General features: G+C 45.1%; 1 protein-coding gene across 6 annotated transcripts in view; it reads left to right on the top strand.

The window, feature by feature from the left end:
- Positions 1-18,532, top strand: part of GPATCH8 (G-patch domain containing 8) — a 57,455-nt gene that overhangs the window by 22,023 nt on the left and 16,900 nt on the right. For 3 of the 6 annotated variants that reach the window (XM_030465751.1, XM_030465749.1, XM_030465752.1), the window contains 4 exons: positions 1,600-1,672; positions 1,775-1,877; positions 13,971-14,038; positions 14,501-14,587. In XM_030465751.1, coding sequence (XP_030321611.1) covers positions 1,631-1,672; positions 1,775-1,877; positions 13,971-14,038; positions 14,501-14,587 — 300 coding nt within the window. In that variant the 5' untranslated portion in view covers positions 1,600-1,630. Of the gene's footprint in view, positions 1-1,599; positions 1,673-1,774; positions 1,878-11,903; positions 11,949-13,970; positions 14,039-14,500; positions 14,588-18,532 lie in introns of those variants that run through there. The other 3 variants (XM_030465750.1, XM_030465755.1, XM_030465753.1) reach the window with 2 other exon arrangements.

The raw sequence follows: 18,532 nt of genomic DNA, 5'->3' as shown, positions 1-18,532 counted from the left end.
ATGTTTTTAATGTAGCTGTCCCAAAGGAGAGCTGGTAGTGTGAGGAAGATGTACAGGGTTGCCTTGGAAAACACAGTGAGATGAAATATCTTGCTTTACTGGGATGTCAGGGAAAAATTAAAAGTAAAAACAAAAATGGGAGAATCTTTTTTTGAGGAAAAATCTATCCATGCAGCCAATATCTTTGGGAAGACTGTGTCTTTCAAGCTGATTCACCAAAGGTCTGCAAACCGTGTGGTCATTTTCTTCAGTGTGAAGTCAGTGAAAAAACCTCTGCCATTCTGATTTCTATTGATGAATTGGTTATTTAATTAAAGAAACATGCAGCATATATATGTATTTGGGTTTTTTTTTTTTTTTAGTTTCCACGTGCCACTTAATGGTATGGATTCACAGCCTGTTCTGATTCAGGATATTTGTGGTGTCTTGAGTTGGGGTTTGCCTTGTGGCAATTAATAATCAACAAATGCAAAGCTGACTTAATTTTTACTTTTTTCCTTATTAGAAGAGGAACATGTTCCTCAGAGTCCTTCTTCAAGGAGCAGTTGGTCACTGCTGAGAGCTGATCAATAAGGGATCAGTAAGGGGGAAGCTGTCAGCTTTGGTTACACAGGTGCTGTTGGCACTCTTGCTCTTTGTCTGGGGGAAGAAGAGTTGCATAAAATGAATTCCACACAGAGCTCTGCTCAGCCTTGTTGTCAAAAGCTGACACTTAATTGCTGCCTCAGTACTTTTCCACTTATTCCAAAATAGATTTTTTCTTTTTTTTTTTTCTTTCTTTTTTTCTTTTCTTTTTTTTTTTTTTTAGGAAGATGAGACATTATGCTTATTGTTTCCCCTACATGCACTAATGGTTCCTTGCTGTTAACTTATTGCTAGGCCTGTTTCATTCTAACATCTTAGTATTTTTGTTAGTTTACATGTGAAATGCATCACCCAGTCTGTGCTTGAGCTCATTTTATTTAATTGATTTTTTTTTTAAATTTTTGTTTTACTAACCTCACTGTTTTTTCAGTTTAATATTGGCTGCATGCTAGTTTATATATATATATATACATATATAAAAAACCCAATCAAGTCTAGCCTGGATTTTGCTATGATTGTGTTTTGGTTTCTAGTGGTGGGGCAGTCTTGCACTTACAACTTACTCAGTATTGTAAAAGCCTGACACACAAACAAAATGACTAAACACATTGTAGATTTTCTTTACAAAAAAAAAAATAATCTTAAGTGGTGCTGTCTAGGTGATGGATATGATTGTATAAGTAGCTTGATTTTATGCTTCTTCCTGTCAATTTTTATTGGTACACTTTATTTTCTCCCACATTTTTTTTTTTAAATGTGATTCACAAAAGTTGCCCAGCACACCATCAGAAAGTGACCCTCCCTGATACCCTGTCCCCTGGAAAAATTCTAGCCAGCAATTTTTGACATTTGTCTTTCCCTTTTCTTGGGCATATATTGCCTTTTCAGTAGCATTTTTTTGCATGCATATCTATGTAGAAAATCTCTTGCTCATCACATGTTTAAATGTCAGCGGGAAGGGAAGAATATATTATTGGAATATTTTTGGTTTGTTTTCTCTGTTCTGTCTGTCAGGATAATATTGGACACCGCTTACTCCAGAAACATGGGTGGAAGCTGGGCCAGGGACTGGGAAAGTCACTGCAGGGTAAGTCCAGTACCTTGTGTCTGAAGCATTCAACACCAGCTCTGCTCTGTTAACAAAATTATTTCTGCTTTTTTTGTTTTGTTTTGGTTTTTTTGTTCCTAGATTAGATTTTCTTTCCATTATTATTTTATCCAAACAAATGCACTGTTGAGTTTCCTATTTAGCAGTTCTCAGGTGGAAGCTGCTGCCTCACTGACTGGCACAGGTTAGATGTGTGTGGTGTCTGTGTAAGCATTACCCTGTTTGGAGGGAGGGGAATTAACTGCCTACTTACTAATGGGTACTTGTGCAGCTTCTAAACCTGTAATATCCTGCTGGCTGGACACTTGGATGTTAAAAGAATTGGCAGCACAAGCTGGCCACACACTGCATGTTTCACAGTGGTGTCAGAAGCCATCAGGCAGCGTGGATGAGGCCCCACTGAAGGTGGTGGCAGAGGTGCTGATGGGTGGCAGAGGTTCACTCTGGTTTCTCCAGTGGCCTTGACTTATTTCTGTGCCCCAGAACTCTGTCAGGGATTGAGAAAATCCTGTAGTTCTAGTTGAACCAATGCACCTGATCCTTGTTTTGTCTTGAGCCCAAATTCTCCCTGGGACTTCAATGGAGCCAGTGCAGCAATTCCTGTCCTGGAGAGGTCCTGGCCAGGCTGAGAGGACACAACTGTGTTGTGTTGAGAAAAACACTGAAGGCAGAGCTTCCTGCTACAGACTGTGTGTGCCTGTGTGTGCAGCCTCTGCCCTCAATACTGTGAGTAAGCTACTCAGCACTTACCACAGGCAGGAGGCTCTGTGCCTGGGCAGCTCCTGTAGAAACCACTCCAGGTCTTTGAAACTTCCTTGAGTTCCTCCAAGTCACTTGTGTTCCCATACCCTCAGCTTGTAGTTGGGCTTCCTGCCCCTCCATGGGGTTGCTCAGGGTTGCAGTGAGGTCTCTGAGCTCTGGGAACACACATTAACCTCTGGGGCTGAGGCACTCCTGGTTGCTGCTTCTTGCTTCCTCTAACACAGTTCCATTTGAAGTCCCCTGGTTGGTGCATGGCATTCTCACAGTCCTCTCCTGTCCTGTGCTGGGGCAAAGCTCAGGACCTGGTTGTAGCTGTCACCTCCCAGCCTGGTGCTTTGGCATCACATTCACTGGATGTGCCCTTTGGTGTCTGTGTCCTCTTTTGGGTGCTCTTGAGTGTCCCTGACAGGGAAACGTGGCACCTTGCAAGCAGCTGAAGCCCTGTCCTGAGGCCCTGTGTCACCTCAGGTGCTGACAGGACAGGGTAGGCAGCAGGTGACTACATGATGCTAAGTTTGGGGTGAGAGGGTGGTGTCACCATGTCCTGAGGACAAGAGAGCCAGGGCTGCTGGCAGGGATGATCAGGTGTTTGGATACTTGTCCAGAGTTAGATTTGCAGAGCCTTGAATCTGTAGCACATCTCTTACTAATGTGTTATTGAAGCTCTGGTGATGTGAACTGTCTGGGAGCTACAGAGAAATCCCAGGGAGGGGCTGTGGAGGGATTTGGTGTTGGGATCACAGCACACTCCTGCATTTTAACAAACAACCCATCCAGCTTAACCCAGGTAGGTGGTGAAGCCTTCTGCAGGCTGTGCAGAGCAGGCAGGAATCAGAGAGTGCCGTTCACCTTCCAGAAGGAAAGCAGCAGCCTGTCCCCCAGACAGACAGACAGACAGCAGCCTCTGCTGCTCCCCCTCTGCTCAACACAGACTGGAGGGCACTGGGGTTGGTGAGGAGAAGCTCAAGCCTGTGCCTGCTGCCTGTGGCACTGATGGTGAGCATGTTGGGAGTGTTAATTCATTATCCAGTGACCTTTTTTACATAAAGCTTAGATCATCCCCAAACCCACATATAAACTGTCTGGAAGGAAACATTTGCATCCAATTTTAGTCTTATTCTAGGAGGTTGAAGAGTGAAGTCACTGGATGTGCACTGAGAAGGGAGGAGAAAACCAAAAAGTTCTCTCCCTTTTCTGTGTTCCCTTCTCACTCAGAACAGACCAGGAGAGATTTCTGAAGAGATGGAAGAGTAGCAAACACACTGCAACTTTGTACTTTCTTTGTGCTGTGCTTGAGCCTAAATTTTTAAATATCCTGTGGTCAAGTGGTACAGGAGAAGCAGAACCACTTCAAGTTGTCTTTAGCTATGGATCTGTTATCTGACCTGCTGCATGACTTAAGTTGTGCCAGGGGAAGTTTAGGTTAGATATTAGAAAGAATTTCTTTACGGAAAGAGTGATCCGTCATTGGAATGGGCTGCCCACTGAAGTGGTGGATTCTCCGTCCCTGGAGATATTTAAAAAGAGACTGGATGTGGCACTCAGTGCCATGGTCTAGCAACCGCAACGGTGGTTCAAGGGTTGGACTCGATGATCTCTGAGGTCCCTTCCAACCCAGCCAATTCTATGATTCTATGATTCTATGATTCTATGTAGCTGCAGAAGGCCTTTGAAACAAACCCTTAAAACCCTAAATTTTGGGTTGCTTATATCCCACTGAGATGCCATTCCTCTCTCTCCATGCACTTAACTTTAATTAAGGAAGCCAGGAATTGAGCATGCTTATTTTTGTTGTTCTGTAGCTTTTAATTCCAGCTGCTCACCTGAACAGGGGCTCCCTCTTTGGATTTAGTGAACCTAAAAGTTGTGCTACATTATACTTGCCAGTGATGAATACTAATTGCTTTTAATAAGGTGGCAATGTTGTTGTCAACAGGAATGTCACACTGTACCATTGTGGTGGCTTCCTTCCCCTTAACTCCCTCCTGTGGGCATCACCCTGCTCTCAGGGTGCCGAATTCTTTCCCTGGCTGATGGATGGAAGAGCTGAAAACTCCCATGCCAGTGACTGGTGGTAAAGGTTTGCTGTTGTAGAACCAGCAGATGGGCTCCTTCTCTGCAGAGGTTCAGAAGCAGAGTGGCTCTGTACCTGCAGGGGCTGCTGAGATGGAACTCCTGGCAGCAGGAATCTTCCTAATGCTGGTGGAAGAGCTGAGTTCAGGGATGAAAACCATGTCCTGAATGAGGTCCCTGCCATGGGCTGAGCTGCTCCTCTGACTGCAACACATCTGCATCTTGCATTTTAGCTGTGCATTGAGAGGAGGAGCAGGCAGGGACAGAGTTGGTGTCTCTTGACCATGTAAGTGCTGGAACTGCTTGGGAGGAGCTGCCCATGAATTCAGCAGTCATCCCTCTGCTCCTCTTTCCTCCTGATGTTTTTCACTTCCCTTTCCCCTCCAAAAAAACCCAAAGCTTATGGTACATTTGGAAGTGATGCTTGTGAACAGCCAAGGAGTGTAAAAAAGCAGAAGATAAGGTTTCCAGTTGTCAGGGATCTTTGTTTAATGAGGAAATTGTGGTTTTGGGAACCACCTTTCTATGGTGACTGTGGAGTGTTTCCCTTTGGAGGGGAACACAAGTAATTGAGACTCTAGAATCCTGTGGTCTACTGAAAAAATAGAATTAGTAAGAGATGTGGTTAAAAACAGTGACCTTGTTGTGAAGTTCTTTGCTAAATGAGACCAAGGAATGTGAATAAATTGGGAGGAATTATGTGAGAATGAGAGAGTTGGGCAAAATCCTGAATTCAGATACTCTAATGCTTTCTCTTGCAATAAGTATTTCATATTAAATGAAAGTCTTGTTATGAAAAGCAATGAGAGACTGATATGCAGAAGTGGTATAATTTTAACTGTAGATTTAAAAATATTTCTCTAAGCTCTTGGCATTTTCCCTGTGTTTCCAATTTTCTGACAACTCTTGTCTAAAAGAAAAAAGGGGCTGAAAACTTCTGTCTTCTCTTTTGGACTCGTGTTTAATAAGAGGTAACAATAGTACTCTGGAGGTATAGGTGAAAGACTAAAACCAGTAGTTTAATGTCATTTAATGAAGTTTGGGGAAAACAGAGGAGGTGAATCCTGTCCTTGGGAGAGGCAGCATTGGCTTTCTTTGCCAGCAAACACAGCAGTGTGGGACTTCATTTAATGTGCTGAGGAAGAGGATCACATGTAGGACAGCCAGTGAAATCCCCCAGCATCCCAGCTGGTTTTTGACTCCCCTGAACTGGTTTTCTGGCTCAGTTGGGCCACAGCAGCTGAGGGGTTGGAGGGCTCTGGGCTGAGGTCAGTTCTGCAGTGTCCCTGTGGTGGGGAGCAGCAGGGAAAGGACAGACCTGACAGCAAAGGGCAGGCAGGCTTTGTGGGGTGGTTCATGTCCTGTCCCTGACCTCCCAGCTCTCCTTCCCTTCTTGTGGTTACCCCACTGCTCCCTCTGCCCTCTGGGGGCTGGAGAGGGGGGCTGCAGGTAGAGATGGTTTGGAGAGGGGGGGCTGGTGGGGGAGGAAGGGCTCTGATGTTTGCCCATCATGCAGAAGGGACTCTCAGGAAGTTCTGAGCAGCTTTGGTGGGCAGGTAGAACTCCTGCTTAGCTGGTTGTCCTGTGAGTGCTGGGTAATTAATTATTCAGCATTCTTTTCTAGATTTGCCTTTTTGAAGTCCTTTCTTACAGAAATGTGGAAAACTTCAGCCTTGACACTTGTTAGAGTTGCTCTGACACCTGTATGGAGAGCAGTTGCCTTTCCCTACACCACCAGCTGTCTCCCTCCACCCACACCTTGTAGTGTGGGATTAATTTCATACATCTAAAAGCTTGGATTGAATTCCCACAGTATTCCTGAGACTGGGATTATCCTGGTCTTTTGTAGTATTTCTGAGGGCTTAATCACAATCTAGTATTTTGCCATGGCAACAGCTAGGATGTTTTTGTTGTGGAGTAGCTACTCCTAGGTGTTGATGTTGCTAATACAAATAGTTCAGGTACTGTGGTGTTTGCATGTAGGGCTGGACTTGAGCCTTCCAGCTTCCTGCAGGTTTGCTCCTTGGCTGTCTGCAGAAGACCAGGGCAGCTCTTTCATCACTTTTGTCATTTTTTATGGGGAAAATGTTAGTGTGAAACTAAGTGAAGTTTCAAGGTGGCTGGTGAGGCTGTGTGGGTTAGTGCTGTGTTAGCACCTGGGCTATCTCTGCTTTGCAGAGCCCTGAAGCAGCAGGTGGCTGTGCTGAGGGGGCGGAGGTCCCTTCTGGGGCACTCAGTTCAGCAGCAGTAGCTTCACCTGTAAGAAATGCCTTCTGTCCCTGATTTCTGCTCAGGTAATGACTGCCTTGTTGGTTGCTCAAGCTTTTAGCAAGGTTTTGACATCATTACAGCATGGGAGGCTGGTGAGCTCTTCCTGGAGAGCAGCAGCACTGGTGCTGCCAGAGCCAGAGCCACGTTTGGTGCCATGGAAAGCTGGGAACCTCTCCCTGGATGCTTCTGCTTTTCCACGTGGGCTAAAAACCAATCAAGCCTCTACAAATTGTCAAGGCAATGCTGTTCTTATGATCAAGGCATGCTGCAAGCCTGCAGTCTAAATTGTGTGTGTGTGTATATATATATATACACATATACATAGATATATGTATCTGGAGGGGGTTGGGCGAGGTGATCTCTAGAGGTCCCTTCCAACCTCTGACATTCTGTGATTCTGTGACCTCATCAGTGTACCTGGCACACCAACAGCAGCACTTACACCTGTGCATAACAGAACATGAATTGTTTTTATCCTTTCATGAGCATCTAAATATTCTATCAAGGTAGAAAAGTCACATATATCCCATTTGTTAGAAAATGCTAGAATTCAGTTCTTCCATTTAACTATTTTTGTTGCATGGTTTTCAATTAAAAAACAACAACAACAACAACCAAACCAAAACAAACCCAAGCAGAGGAACAAGTGGGTTTCTGCCTTGACCTGCAGTGATAAATCTGGTCCTCACTCCCCCAGCCTGCAGTCATACTGTGGTGCAGTTCTTCCTTGGCATGCTCTTCACTGAATCTGTTCAGACAAGCTCTTGTTTTTCCTCTTGGTGTAAAGGATGAGTGGAGTGAAAGAGCTGAACTGTCTGGAAGAAACACTGTGCAGAGGAGGAGAACCTGCAGGTGAAGAAGTGATGCTGTGGCTGAGGCAGGACAGATCTGGGATCATTCTCAGGCAGTGTCACTATTCCAGGACTGTCAGGTGGCCACAGGTGATGCACACCATGGTTTCTGGGTGCTGCTTTCCTTGGATGTGCAGGGAGTAATAACATGGAGCTTTGACCAGTGGAGCAACTGAGATCAGTCACAAATGTGAGCACTTGGCAGCTGCATCTTGGAGAAATAAGCTCAGGGTTTGAATTCCAGAGGTCTCGAATCCTGGCTCTGTCACCAGTTCACCAAGTGGCTTACAGCTGACATATTAATGTATTTTTTCCATTTGTTGAATCCCCTGGTTTCACAAAGGCAGACAGAGTGGAGAACACAGAACAATGAGCACCCCAGAAAAACACCAGGAGGAAATGAGGAATTTTCTGTTTATTTCTGGGTTTTGAAGCTTTGTAATGGATACAAGAAAACAGGGAAGAGAAAGATCACATTAACAGTGCCTTTATTCATTAAGTATGAAATGATTTGGCAGTCTTAGCCAAGACATAGATGTGAACACAATCTTATCTTGTATCTCAGCATGCCCTTGTGGGAACCTGCATTCTGGCATAGATGAACGTTTCCACACTTCATGTTTGCAACATAACTATCAGTCTTACAACTCTTGCCATGATTTATTTCCATGTGAAGTTAGCTTTGAAAGCCTGCTGTCATCCCTTGTGATAGTGTCAAAATCCACAAGGCTGCAGACCCAGAGGAAGGTTCACTTCCTACCTGCTCTCCTTTGGGGAAGCAGTTGCCTCCTTGTTGGCTTTTCAATCTGCAGGATCCTTCTTCCTGTTCCAGGTGAGAAGTTTCAGGGTTACTTGAGGGTGTGCAGTCACTGATCATTATTCTTTCAGTGCCACGTGCTGCTTGTGACAGAGCCATCCTTCTCTTGCCTAAGGATCAGTCCTATTGCCCTCCCCTGGGGTAATGTTAAAGCAGTTGTTATCCAGCTGTTCCAGATGGGGTGTGGGAAGCAGGGAGCTGTGGCTGTGCACAACCTGCCCTGTTCTGCCTGCAGTCAGACAGAGCTCTTCAGCCTTCTCCCTGCACCAAGATGAAGTACAACAGCAACTCTTACCTCTGGATTTTATTCTATTTCAGCCAAGATTTATGTTCTTGCTCTGGCATCTTCCATGTTGCTCTCTAACACCTCTGATTGTCATCTGGGCTAGGAATAGTTTTTGTCCCAGACTCTGCTTTTTGCCTTCCCCTTACAGAAGTTCAGGGCCCTCTGCTTGGTTTGCTGCATGTCTCACCCGTGGCCTCTGTGCCAATGAGGATTTGAGCTCCTTTTGGAAGTTTTCCCTGTGATTGGGGTGTTTGCAACTTGCCTTTCACTTGTCATTTCTCACTTGCTTAGTGAGGAAAGTTTATGGGGCAGGTTTTCTGTATTTGGAGAAGTTTCTTCTGACTGGGACTCAGTGCTTGTTGCTGAGGAGTATGATGGTTTAGATTTTGTTTGAATCTCATTTGTTCATGACCCCTTCCAGAAATCTGACACAAACAGGACAAGCTTGCAGATCTCATTCCCAGAGGAGACCAGGGTAAAAGGCTGCCCTTGTCTGTTTGCTTCTTGCAGCAATCAGAACAAACTTCATAACACAGTGTGATTTTTAGCCAGGAGCAGCACAGAGCATGCCAGAGCTTGTTCACCAGCAAAAATTCCTGGATTTCCTTCTCTCTCCTGTTTTGATGTGCTGAATGGAGTCTGAACTCTCCTCATGATGGCTCAGAGGATATTGAAACATTCAATAGACCTGGGAAAGTTTTCAGAGCTTCCAGGGTCCTTGTCTTTGAAAATAAAGCTCACCCATGACTGGACCCTCCCTCCCATTTCTGCTCAGAGATTCTGCAGTTTAGTGGGGTTTGTGTCCTTTGTATGGGGCTGAGTTCCTGTGGGCACTGAGAGCTCAATCCAGGCACCTTCTCAGCTTTCTCAGCTGCAGTGGGGTTTGTGCCACAGGGGACAGAACGAACTGATCCTTACCCACCCAAGCAGACCCTTGATGTGATCATCCACTCCCCAGGGGATGTGTTTCCACTCTCTGCAGAATCCCTGCCCAAGAGCTTTTGAACCCCCCTGGAAGGTTGTCTCTTCCTCTGGTTTTGGTTGTAGCATCAGGATGGGGAATAATCAGAAATCCTCTGCTTGCTCAGGTCACATCTCATTATTTGTACCCTTCCAAGATGCTTAGTTCATTAAATTCTCCTATAAAGTGTGGTATCAGGATTATTTCCCACCAGGCTTGTACCTGGGAGGAATTCCTATGAAGATGTCAACACAGTGAGCAGGACTGGGGCAGTTCTGGTACCTCTGCTGCTTATGTGCTCTGCATAAGGGAGACACTGGGTTCTGGTTACTGAATCACACTGGTGCAGAATCTGGGGGGCATGGGAGCATCCTGCTCCTTCTCTAACAGACTTAGAGAAACATCTTGAATCTATTGCAGGGCATGAGGTCACTGAAGGGAGGGGTTCTGAACCTGCAAATTGTGGATGAAAACTGTTTTCTGATTTGGCTGTTTAAAACAAAACAAAACAAAAACCCAAAAAACCCCAAATGAAATGTTTCCTGGTGATGGCAGTGCTTGCAGACAGGCTCAGATGGCAGGTCCATCTGCTGCAGCCTCCTGCTGCTTCTGTCCTGGCAACTGCCAGGTGATGATCCTGGCCCTGCAGCACAACTCCAGGTCTGATACTGAAGCCCTGAAGCGTCAGGATTAACTCGTTTCCCAAGATCTGTTAATTTATAGCTCTGCTATAAATTAAGGCAAAAGCCTTTGCTCAGATCCAAGAACTTTGGTGCAATTAAAGAGGAGTGGGTTGGGAAGAGTCTGCCCAGCATTAAGAAGGGAGGTGGCTGTTGGGATGGGATGTATTGGGGTGAGCAATGTTTCCCATTTCTTTGGGAAAAGGGAAACAAACCAAATCTCTCTGGTCAGTTTCATTTCTGAATTAAAGAAGTGCAGACTTCATTTACATGAAGAGATTGGCTTTTCTAAGGTGCAGCTCCAAAGTAAGCTGTTTGTTTGTCCCACCCCACCAGAGCTTTATGCTGCTTCCTTTCCACAGAGGTTTTCCCCTTGTGTGTAAGCATTTTATGCAATAACCCTCTCTGCTTTGGGGTTTGTAGCCAGTCTGATGTCATCAGCCTTTAAAAGAGTTTGTGATGTAAGTCAGGAAAAAACCAACCAAAGGTTTTTAGGGGTGTTAAGGGGATGGGGCATGGACACTACATTGTGTGTTCTGTGTGATTTACCATATGGGGGGGTTATGTTGGTGGTGTGGCAGCACTTGCAGCCCTGCCTAGTGCATGAAGTGTGGGAATTGTTGCCCTTTCCTTGAAAACTGTTTTCCCCTTCCAAGTGCGGCTGTGGACCCAGAAAGGGTCAGCAGGAACCCTCCACCTGGGAGCCCCGCAGCATCCGAGAGCCTCGTTTCCATGCTGGTAAAGATCCTGTTGTCATCCACAGTCACCCTGGAATAAATCTTCTCAAGGAAGTTCTTTGAAAAGAACTTTAAGAGCTTAACTTTAAAAGTCCCATTTTCCCCTTTGGCCACTCTCCACCCTCTGCCTGCCAGCCCAAGGGTCAGCACTGGCCCCTTAGCAGCCCTGCCTGCTTTGTCCCATCAGCCATGGTGGCTTGCCAGGGGGATGAAAGGAGGTTCCCCTGACCCATCCCTCTGTCCTGCAGCTCCCCCAGAGCCTGGGTTTCAGTGGTGGGCATGTGTGGGTGAGCTGGCAGGGCTGGCTGCCTGCCAGGCTGCTCTGCTCCTCAGGAAATGGTGGTGAAGTTTAAAATTTGGCTTTTCACATTGAGTATTCTCCTGGAAACAGCTCTCCTTCAGACCCAAAATAGTTGTCATTTATTTTGTTTCCTTTTTCAACTGCCTCCTTAAGTGTTGCCTCTGAAATGGGGCTGTCCCCAGGAGCTCAGCTTCTTTCAGCACCCAGAAATTTCAGGTTGGGAGCACAGAACCAAATAACAACTGCTGAGCATCTCCCTGTTCCCTCGTTGCCCAGGGCAGAGCATGGTGATGGGGTTTGGAGGGATGAGAAAGAAGCCTTTATGATTCTTTTTTATCTTTTTTTTTTTTTTTTTTTTTCATTTATTTTTAATTTTTTTTTTTTTTTTACCCATCCTACCTGCCTACTGCAATCGGCCTGTTTTCTGCCCCTAATGGTTTCTGCCTAACAAATGGTGTTTCTTTTTTACAGCGTTATGATCCTGGACTTGTTGTGGTGATGGTAAACTTAGCAGTGGTAATTTTTTATTTTCAGACTGAATTACTCCTTTTGTCATCAGTGCACCAATATGTTAGGCTTACTTTCTCTGTTGTAGCCATCATCCTTCTGCTTGGTCTTTCATTTTCCTTTCCTTTCTTTATGCACACTTGTCTGATCCTTGTTCATTAAAGGGTATTGCTAAGAAGGGATGTTTCTGTTTGTGTTAGAACTGCCAAAATCAGTTTCAATGTAAATTTCTAATACTGTCCAAACTTGATTTATTTTTTTTTTTTCCCCAACACCATGGGCACTAGCACTTGCTACTGCAATTTCCAAATAGATTTTCAAAACAAAACAAAACAAAACAAAAACTTTGACTGCCTTAGAAGGCAAAAGTACTGATGCATTGTTTGTACACAGGGGTTTACCAGGGCAATGAGGCTGCATCAAAATATCTCATTTCTGAACAACCAACCAAACCAAAACAAAAAAAGCTTCAAAAATTCATATCAATTGTTGGCCTTTGTTGCCAGCAATTCCATTTGGGTTCACCACTTATCAGTAAATCCCTGGCTGAGACGTTATGAAAGTGATATTGCACTTAGGAAGTCATTTTTATAACCTGTCTTTAATTTGGTCCTTTTGCTAAAAATTGCAGTCACTGCTTACTTTATTATACCATTGGGCAGAAGAGAGACTTTCCAGATGGGAAGTGTTGCAGATACCCAAATGAAAGCTCAATTCAAATTAGACTTTTGGATCAGCATGACAACTACTTTGGGATTTGATGGATGTGTGCCTGTCAAATTTATGGGCGTGTAAAACAACCTCTAAAGTCAACAATCCACTGGAGGCATCAACAGAAGCCTCTGTGTTTTAGGAGTTCAAAAGACCCAAATCTGACCAGAGTGGGTTCCCTTTGAGAGGGATCTGGGGAGTCCCAGATCTGTGCACTGTCACTTTTGCAGAAGGAAAGCTGATGTTGAATAAAAAAAATTGATGCCTCTCTAGGTTTCCTGAGGCACTTTTACAGACTTCAGCTTTTTGTGCATGTGGATGGCAATGGGATATTTTTGGCCTGATTAAAACCTGCAGATCTTTTAGCCCAAAGGTATAATATCTATGTATGTGTGTATAACAAAACAGTTGTTTACACCAAACCAAGAGCAATAATAAGGGAAGTAAACATTCTGTTTTTTCACTCAAGGTATGCACCAGAGAAGGTAAGTACTTTTTTTTTCAGTGGGCTTACATCACAATGACCAGTGTGAGTTGTGATGTAAAGAGAAAAATAATGATTAAAAAACAAAAACAAAAAAAAAGCTGTGGTAGTAAAGTGCTTGTCTGCCCCATTTTGCTTTGTTTGGCTGGTTATGAGTGGATTAAAATAAGTTTTTTTTAAAAAAATACAAAAAATCTCCAGCATAGTTTGATTAGTTCAAAGTCAATTTTCTTCGCAACTGGTCCTTTTCACAGCTTACAGGGGACAGGGCCAGAGCAGCTCTGCAGGAGCTGGTGCTGGGTGGTGGTTGGGGATGGAAGGAGTTTGTCCATGTTCCTAAGCCACCTCCCCTTCCTCTTGGGAAGGGACAGAAGTTGGCAGCAGGGAGGCTTCCACTTCTCTTACGGGAAAGTCCTCATCAATTATTCATGTGGTAGAGCAGTAAAATGTGGTTAATGGCTTTCTCACTCCCATCAGAAGATGGAGAGAATGTATTGCCTGCTGTGGAAGCACTGAAGAGATGATTTATTTGGCAAGTTTGGTGACACCCTGCCCTAAGGCTTGTCCTGATCGAACAGGAGCCACGGGTGTGTTTTACGTGTCTGACTAATGGTCAGAAAAAAACCCATTTATCACTGTTTGGGATGCATTTACCTAGTTTGGAGCTGTGAAACAGGTTGGACTGTAAGCTGTGAGAATGGCTTGTGTTTGGTTCACTGTAGCTTTCTGGTCTCTGCACTCCAAGGCAAGATCTCTAACCACCCAAACCCAATGTGTACAGCGAGCTGTGGCGATGGGCTGGCTGCTCAGCACCTCTGTCTGTGTTCCTCTTGCAGGGAGGACAGACCCCATCCCTATCGTTGTCAAGTATGATGTCATGGGCATGGGGAGGATGGAGATGGAGGTAAGCTTGCCCTGTTCCTGCCCCACACACCCTGCCACCCCTTGCATGGTTCTTGGAGTTGATAGGGAAGAAATTTAGGAGAGAATTTGTGCATCAAAGAAAAACTCAACCCTTAAATAAACAGAGCAAGAGGAGACCTCTCAAAATACACCCAGTGCTTCGCCATGGGTGCCTGAGTTTGGAGGTCTGGATGCTATCTGAAATTCCTGGGCTTGGGAATTTCACTTCCACAAAGCTGAAGCTCCTGGGACAGAGCCACTGGGAGCCTCCAGTCCAGAGGCTTCCTGAACTGTTAGGCATGTGGGCTGCACCGTGGCACAGAGAAAGCAGAGGGTGTTCTGCAGAGATTCTCTTTCAGACTTCGTCTTTTTTAAATTAAACATGCTGGCAGTCCTAGCAGTGCAGAGTATTTATGGGACAACTTGTATCTTTTTTTTTTTTTTTCTCCTAAAAAATCTAAAGCTCGACTACGCCGAAGATGCCACTGAGCGGAGGCGAGTACTGGAGGTGGAGAAAGAAGACACTGAGGAGCTGAGGCAGAAATACAAGGTACTGGAATTGGGGGCATTAACATCAAAATTCCTGTGAGCTGATCAGGAGATGATTTGTTCTGCTAGGACAGAACTCTTCTCATTAGGTTGTGGTAATGGTTGCAGGAATTAAATACTCTTATTTTTTGCAATTGTTGAGATTGTTTATCTATTAATGAAGTGGTTATCAGCCTCCTGGAGCTGGCCTTGATGTTTGTTAAAGCTGCTTAAGAGCTACAGGAGAGCAGTGAGGCTTTCTCTGGCTGCTTTGCTCCTGTTTTGGAAAGAACAGCCCTAGGGTAAGCAGAATACTTCCTGCCCTAGAGCCAGGGCTGCCAGATTTGCCTCGTGAAGCTGTGACATTGTCAGCCCAAACCCTGCAGCTGCAAACCTTGTTAGATGGGCAGTTATCAACTGGAGTAGATCTCCTGTCAGTACTGAGCAAGCAATAAACTGTGGCTGGTGACATGTTTGCATAAATCCTGTGTTCTGTGAAAAGGTAGGCTCCAGCTTTGAGAAGTGGATGGGCTGTGCCTCTTCTTGGAAGAATTCTTCAGGCAGCATTAAAAAAAAAATAGAAAGCTGATGTCTGCTGTATTTTCATAGAGTTTAGAAAATATGTGGGGTTTTTTGTAAGACAGAAAACTTGTGTTTTTAATGATAAAAATGGGCCATTGTATTGGTGTTGAGCATGCTTGGATTAAGGATGAGTGAGTTCTCTGAGGAGACTTGGTCTTTGCTACTTGTATTTTCATCTGCTCTTTCCCTTCCCAGCCTGGAGAGTATGTCAAGTCTTAGAAATCCTGTTTGTTTAGTTGTCCTCAGGTTTGAGAAATCAAAAAGAGGAGCCCTAGACATCAGAATAAAGGGACAGTTTTGCATAAATCTTAGTTCTTTGAGGAATAATGGAAAAGTGGTTTAGAATTCATTAGAATTAAATGTTAGCATGGCAGATCTGTAATTCCATTTCCCTGGTTCAACAGTTCATGCTGCAGGCAGTTGATTCAGCTACAAAAATGTATAGTCTCCTTCCCTGAGGATTTTGTTTTCCTCTTAACTTCAGACCTTGACTTACTTGCTAAGTGAATTGCTGCTGTATTTTTTCATTTCAAAATAAAAGCTTTTGTAATTACTTTTCAAGCTAATTATTAGTTTGGAGCTGAAGGCAGTTAATTATCTCTTCTGGTTACACTTTCAAGTACAAATGGGCCCATGCAGCTGGTGCTGAGCAGTTCCTCTGCACTCTGCACAGGCTCCTTGAGGATGTTCCTCCTTTTTCATAGGATCATGGAGTCATTATGGCTGGGGAAGACCTCCAAGATCAGCACATCTGACCATCCACCCAACCCCACCATTCCCACCAAACCATCTCCTGAAGTGCCACATCCACACATTTTTTGAACACCTGCAGGGATGGGGACTCCACCACCTCCCTGTGCAGCCTGGGCCAACACCTCACCACTCATTTCAGTAAAGAAATCATTCCAAATATCCAATCTGAACCTCCCCTGGCTCAGCTTGAGGCCATTTTGGTGTTTCCACCCTCCTGCTGGGTGCTGTGCTGCAAGGGGAAGGTTTGGCAGCTCTGGGGCAATCCCCTGCCCTGCTCCTGGGCATCTGCAGGCAGCATCAGCTCTCAAGCACAGAATATTGCTTAGGGGGAGGCTTAGAGAAACTTCAGTCCATGAAGGGGCTACAGGAAAGCTGGGGAGAGGCTTCTTCTCTCTGGTGAAGAGAGAGTAGTGACAGGACAAGGGGTAATGGTTTTAAACTGAAAGGGGATAGATATAGGTTAGATATTAGGAAAACATTCTTCCTCATGAGAGTGGCAGGATACTGGAATAGGTGGTCTAGAGAAGTTGTTGATGCCCTTCCTGGGAAGTGTTTCAGGTCAGGTTGGATGAGGCTTTGTGCACCCTGGGCTAGCGGGAGAGGTCCCTGCCCATGCAGGGGGTTGGATCTTGATGATCTTGAAGGTCCCTTCCAACCCAAACCATTCTCTGATTCTGTGGTCTCAGAGGGGTTGGTGGGAGCCCTGCTGTAACCATGCTCTAGCTCAGGTCTGCAGAGTGGTGTCTGGTGAAGTCCTTGGCTTTTCCAGTTGGCTTTTCAAAACACAGCTGATCCTGCCTGCCTCTGGGAGGATGTTTTGTCCTCTGCTGTTCAGCACAGAGTGTTGGTTTGGTTTGGTTTCAGGAACTCAGAGGAGAAGTTTGCAGTCTCTTCCCAACTCAGAAGTGTTTTTTTTTTTTTCCTTAGTGTGTTTTAGTGTCAGGCTCTTGCATTTCTGTATCAATCTGTGAAAAATCTCTGCTTGCACTCAGTTTTGGCTTACTCTGCAGGACTCAGTTATGTAATTGCCAACTGTGGCCTCATCCTGATTAGCCATTCAGGCAGCCTCAAAGGAATTGCAGATAACTCTGCAGCCAAGAAGCAAGCAAGAAATAGTCCTTAATTCCCTTCTTTTGTGTAGATTCTGATCAGGTAAATGGCTGGGGCTGCATTGTTGAGCCACAAGATGCTTTCTGAAAAAAGCTGCACATGGCACAGGAAGCTTGTTGGGAACTTTTAATGTCATTGTCCTGGGGATCTCACACTGCTCTGTTTTCCTTTCTTGTCTTCCTGGGGACCTGCTTCAGACTAAACCTCTAAAGAGGTTTTTTTTCTTTTTTTTCTTTTTTTTCTTCTTAACAAAGGCCTCTGCTAATAGATGGAAGCAGGAGCTTGAAATCTTTTTTTAATTGGTGAGCAGTGCTTTCCACTGTAACAAACCTGTGAGCAGTAGAATTTTTCAGGCTTTACCCCCCATGAGTGCTGAAATGTTATACATGAATTTTGCATTAATTCTAACATGCAGCAATATTATTCTGATGTCATGTTGATGTGGTAACCAGGAGATAACCCAGAGAGTGCCTTGAACAAGATCCTGATCATTATGAAGCTTTTTTTAAAAATGTTTGCTAACTCCTCTTTCTGGTGAAGGGAATTCCCATCAGAAGTTTGTATTGAAACCAGAAACTCTTACACTCTCTGGTGCTTTTTCTCAGATCTAGGCTATCTTTTCTTGTTGAATTTACCTTTATTCCACTTGCAATGCATTGGGTGAGTGGCTGTCTGGGCTGTGCTGGTGGCAGTGCAGCCTGCTTCCTAATGCAGCATTTGGAGCTTTTATTTCAGTATGCATCAGCATAAATGCTTTCATCTGGTTAAGGCAAACCTTCCCCATCTTTCTTGTAGAGAGTGCTCTGTTTGATTAATTCTGCTGGGGAGGTTGTCACCAGAACACCCTGGCTAGAGGCAGAAGCTGCTTTACCCTGAGGTTACTGTGCTGCAGCACTGGGGGTGTCCCAGAGCCCCCCAGTTTGGCCTCTGCTGTGCCATGGGGACAGCACTGGGGCCACCGCAGGCTCTGGGCCAGGCACTGGGACTTGAGCCATCCCAGCCACTGGAGGGACTGGGATTTCCAGCCTCCCAGAGCTTTTGGCTGCTGCTGTTCTGTGGAGCAAAAGAGGGGAGGAAGTGATGGTTGCCAGTTCAGAGCCCTTCACCTTTGCTTAAAGGTTTGAGCTTGCACCTGTACAAATGCTGAGTTACAGAAAGAAAATCATAATTCTATTGTCTGCAGCCTCTGAGGTGATCTCCTTTTCCCTCTTTTATTAACTGGCAGCTACCTGTGTCCCTGGCAGCATCCTGACTGTGTCTGAGCTCTGCTCTGGGGCTGCAGTTCCACCAAAGGGGCTGAGGCTGAAGGGTTTCCGCACTGTGTCTGCCCAGCTGCAGAACCAGCATCTTCCTCCCTGCTGAATTGCAGACCAGCAGCTGCAGGTCAGGCAGACATCTGCTAGCACTCAGAGTGGAGGAAGTTTCAGCAGCTGAAGTTCTAAGATTCTGTTGCAGAAGCAATGATCTTCCTTGGTTTGTCTGTTTTCTGCCTCTTCATGAGATCAGGCAGCTGCTGGCTTGT

The sequence above is a fragment of the Calypte anna genome, chromosome 27 (genome assembly GCF_003957555.1).
Source record: "Calypte anna isolate BGI_N300 chromosome 27, bCalAnn1_v1.p, whole genome shotgun sequence".
NCBI classification, from domain to species: Eukaryota; Metazoa; Chordata; class Aves; order Apodiformes; family Trochilidae; genus Calypte; species Calypte anna.
This window is presented reverse-complemented; position numbering and strand designations above follow the sequence as displayed.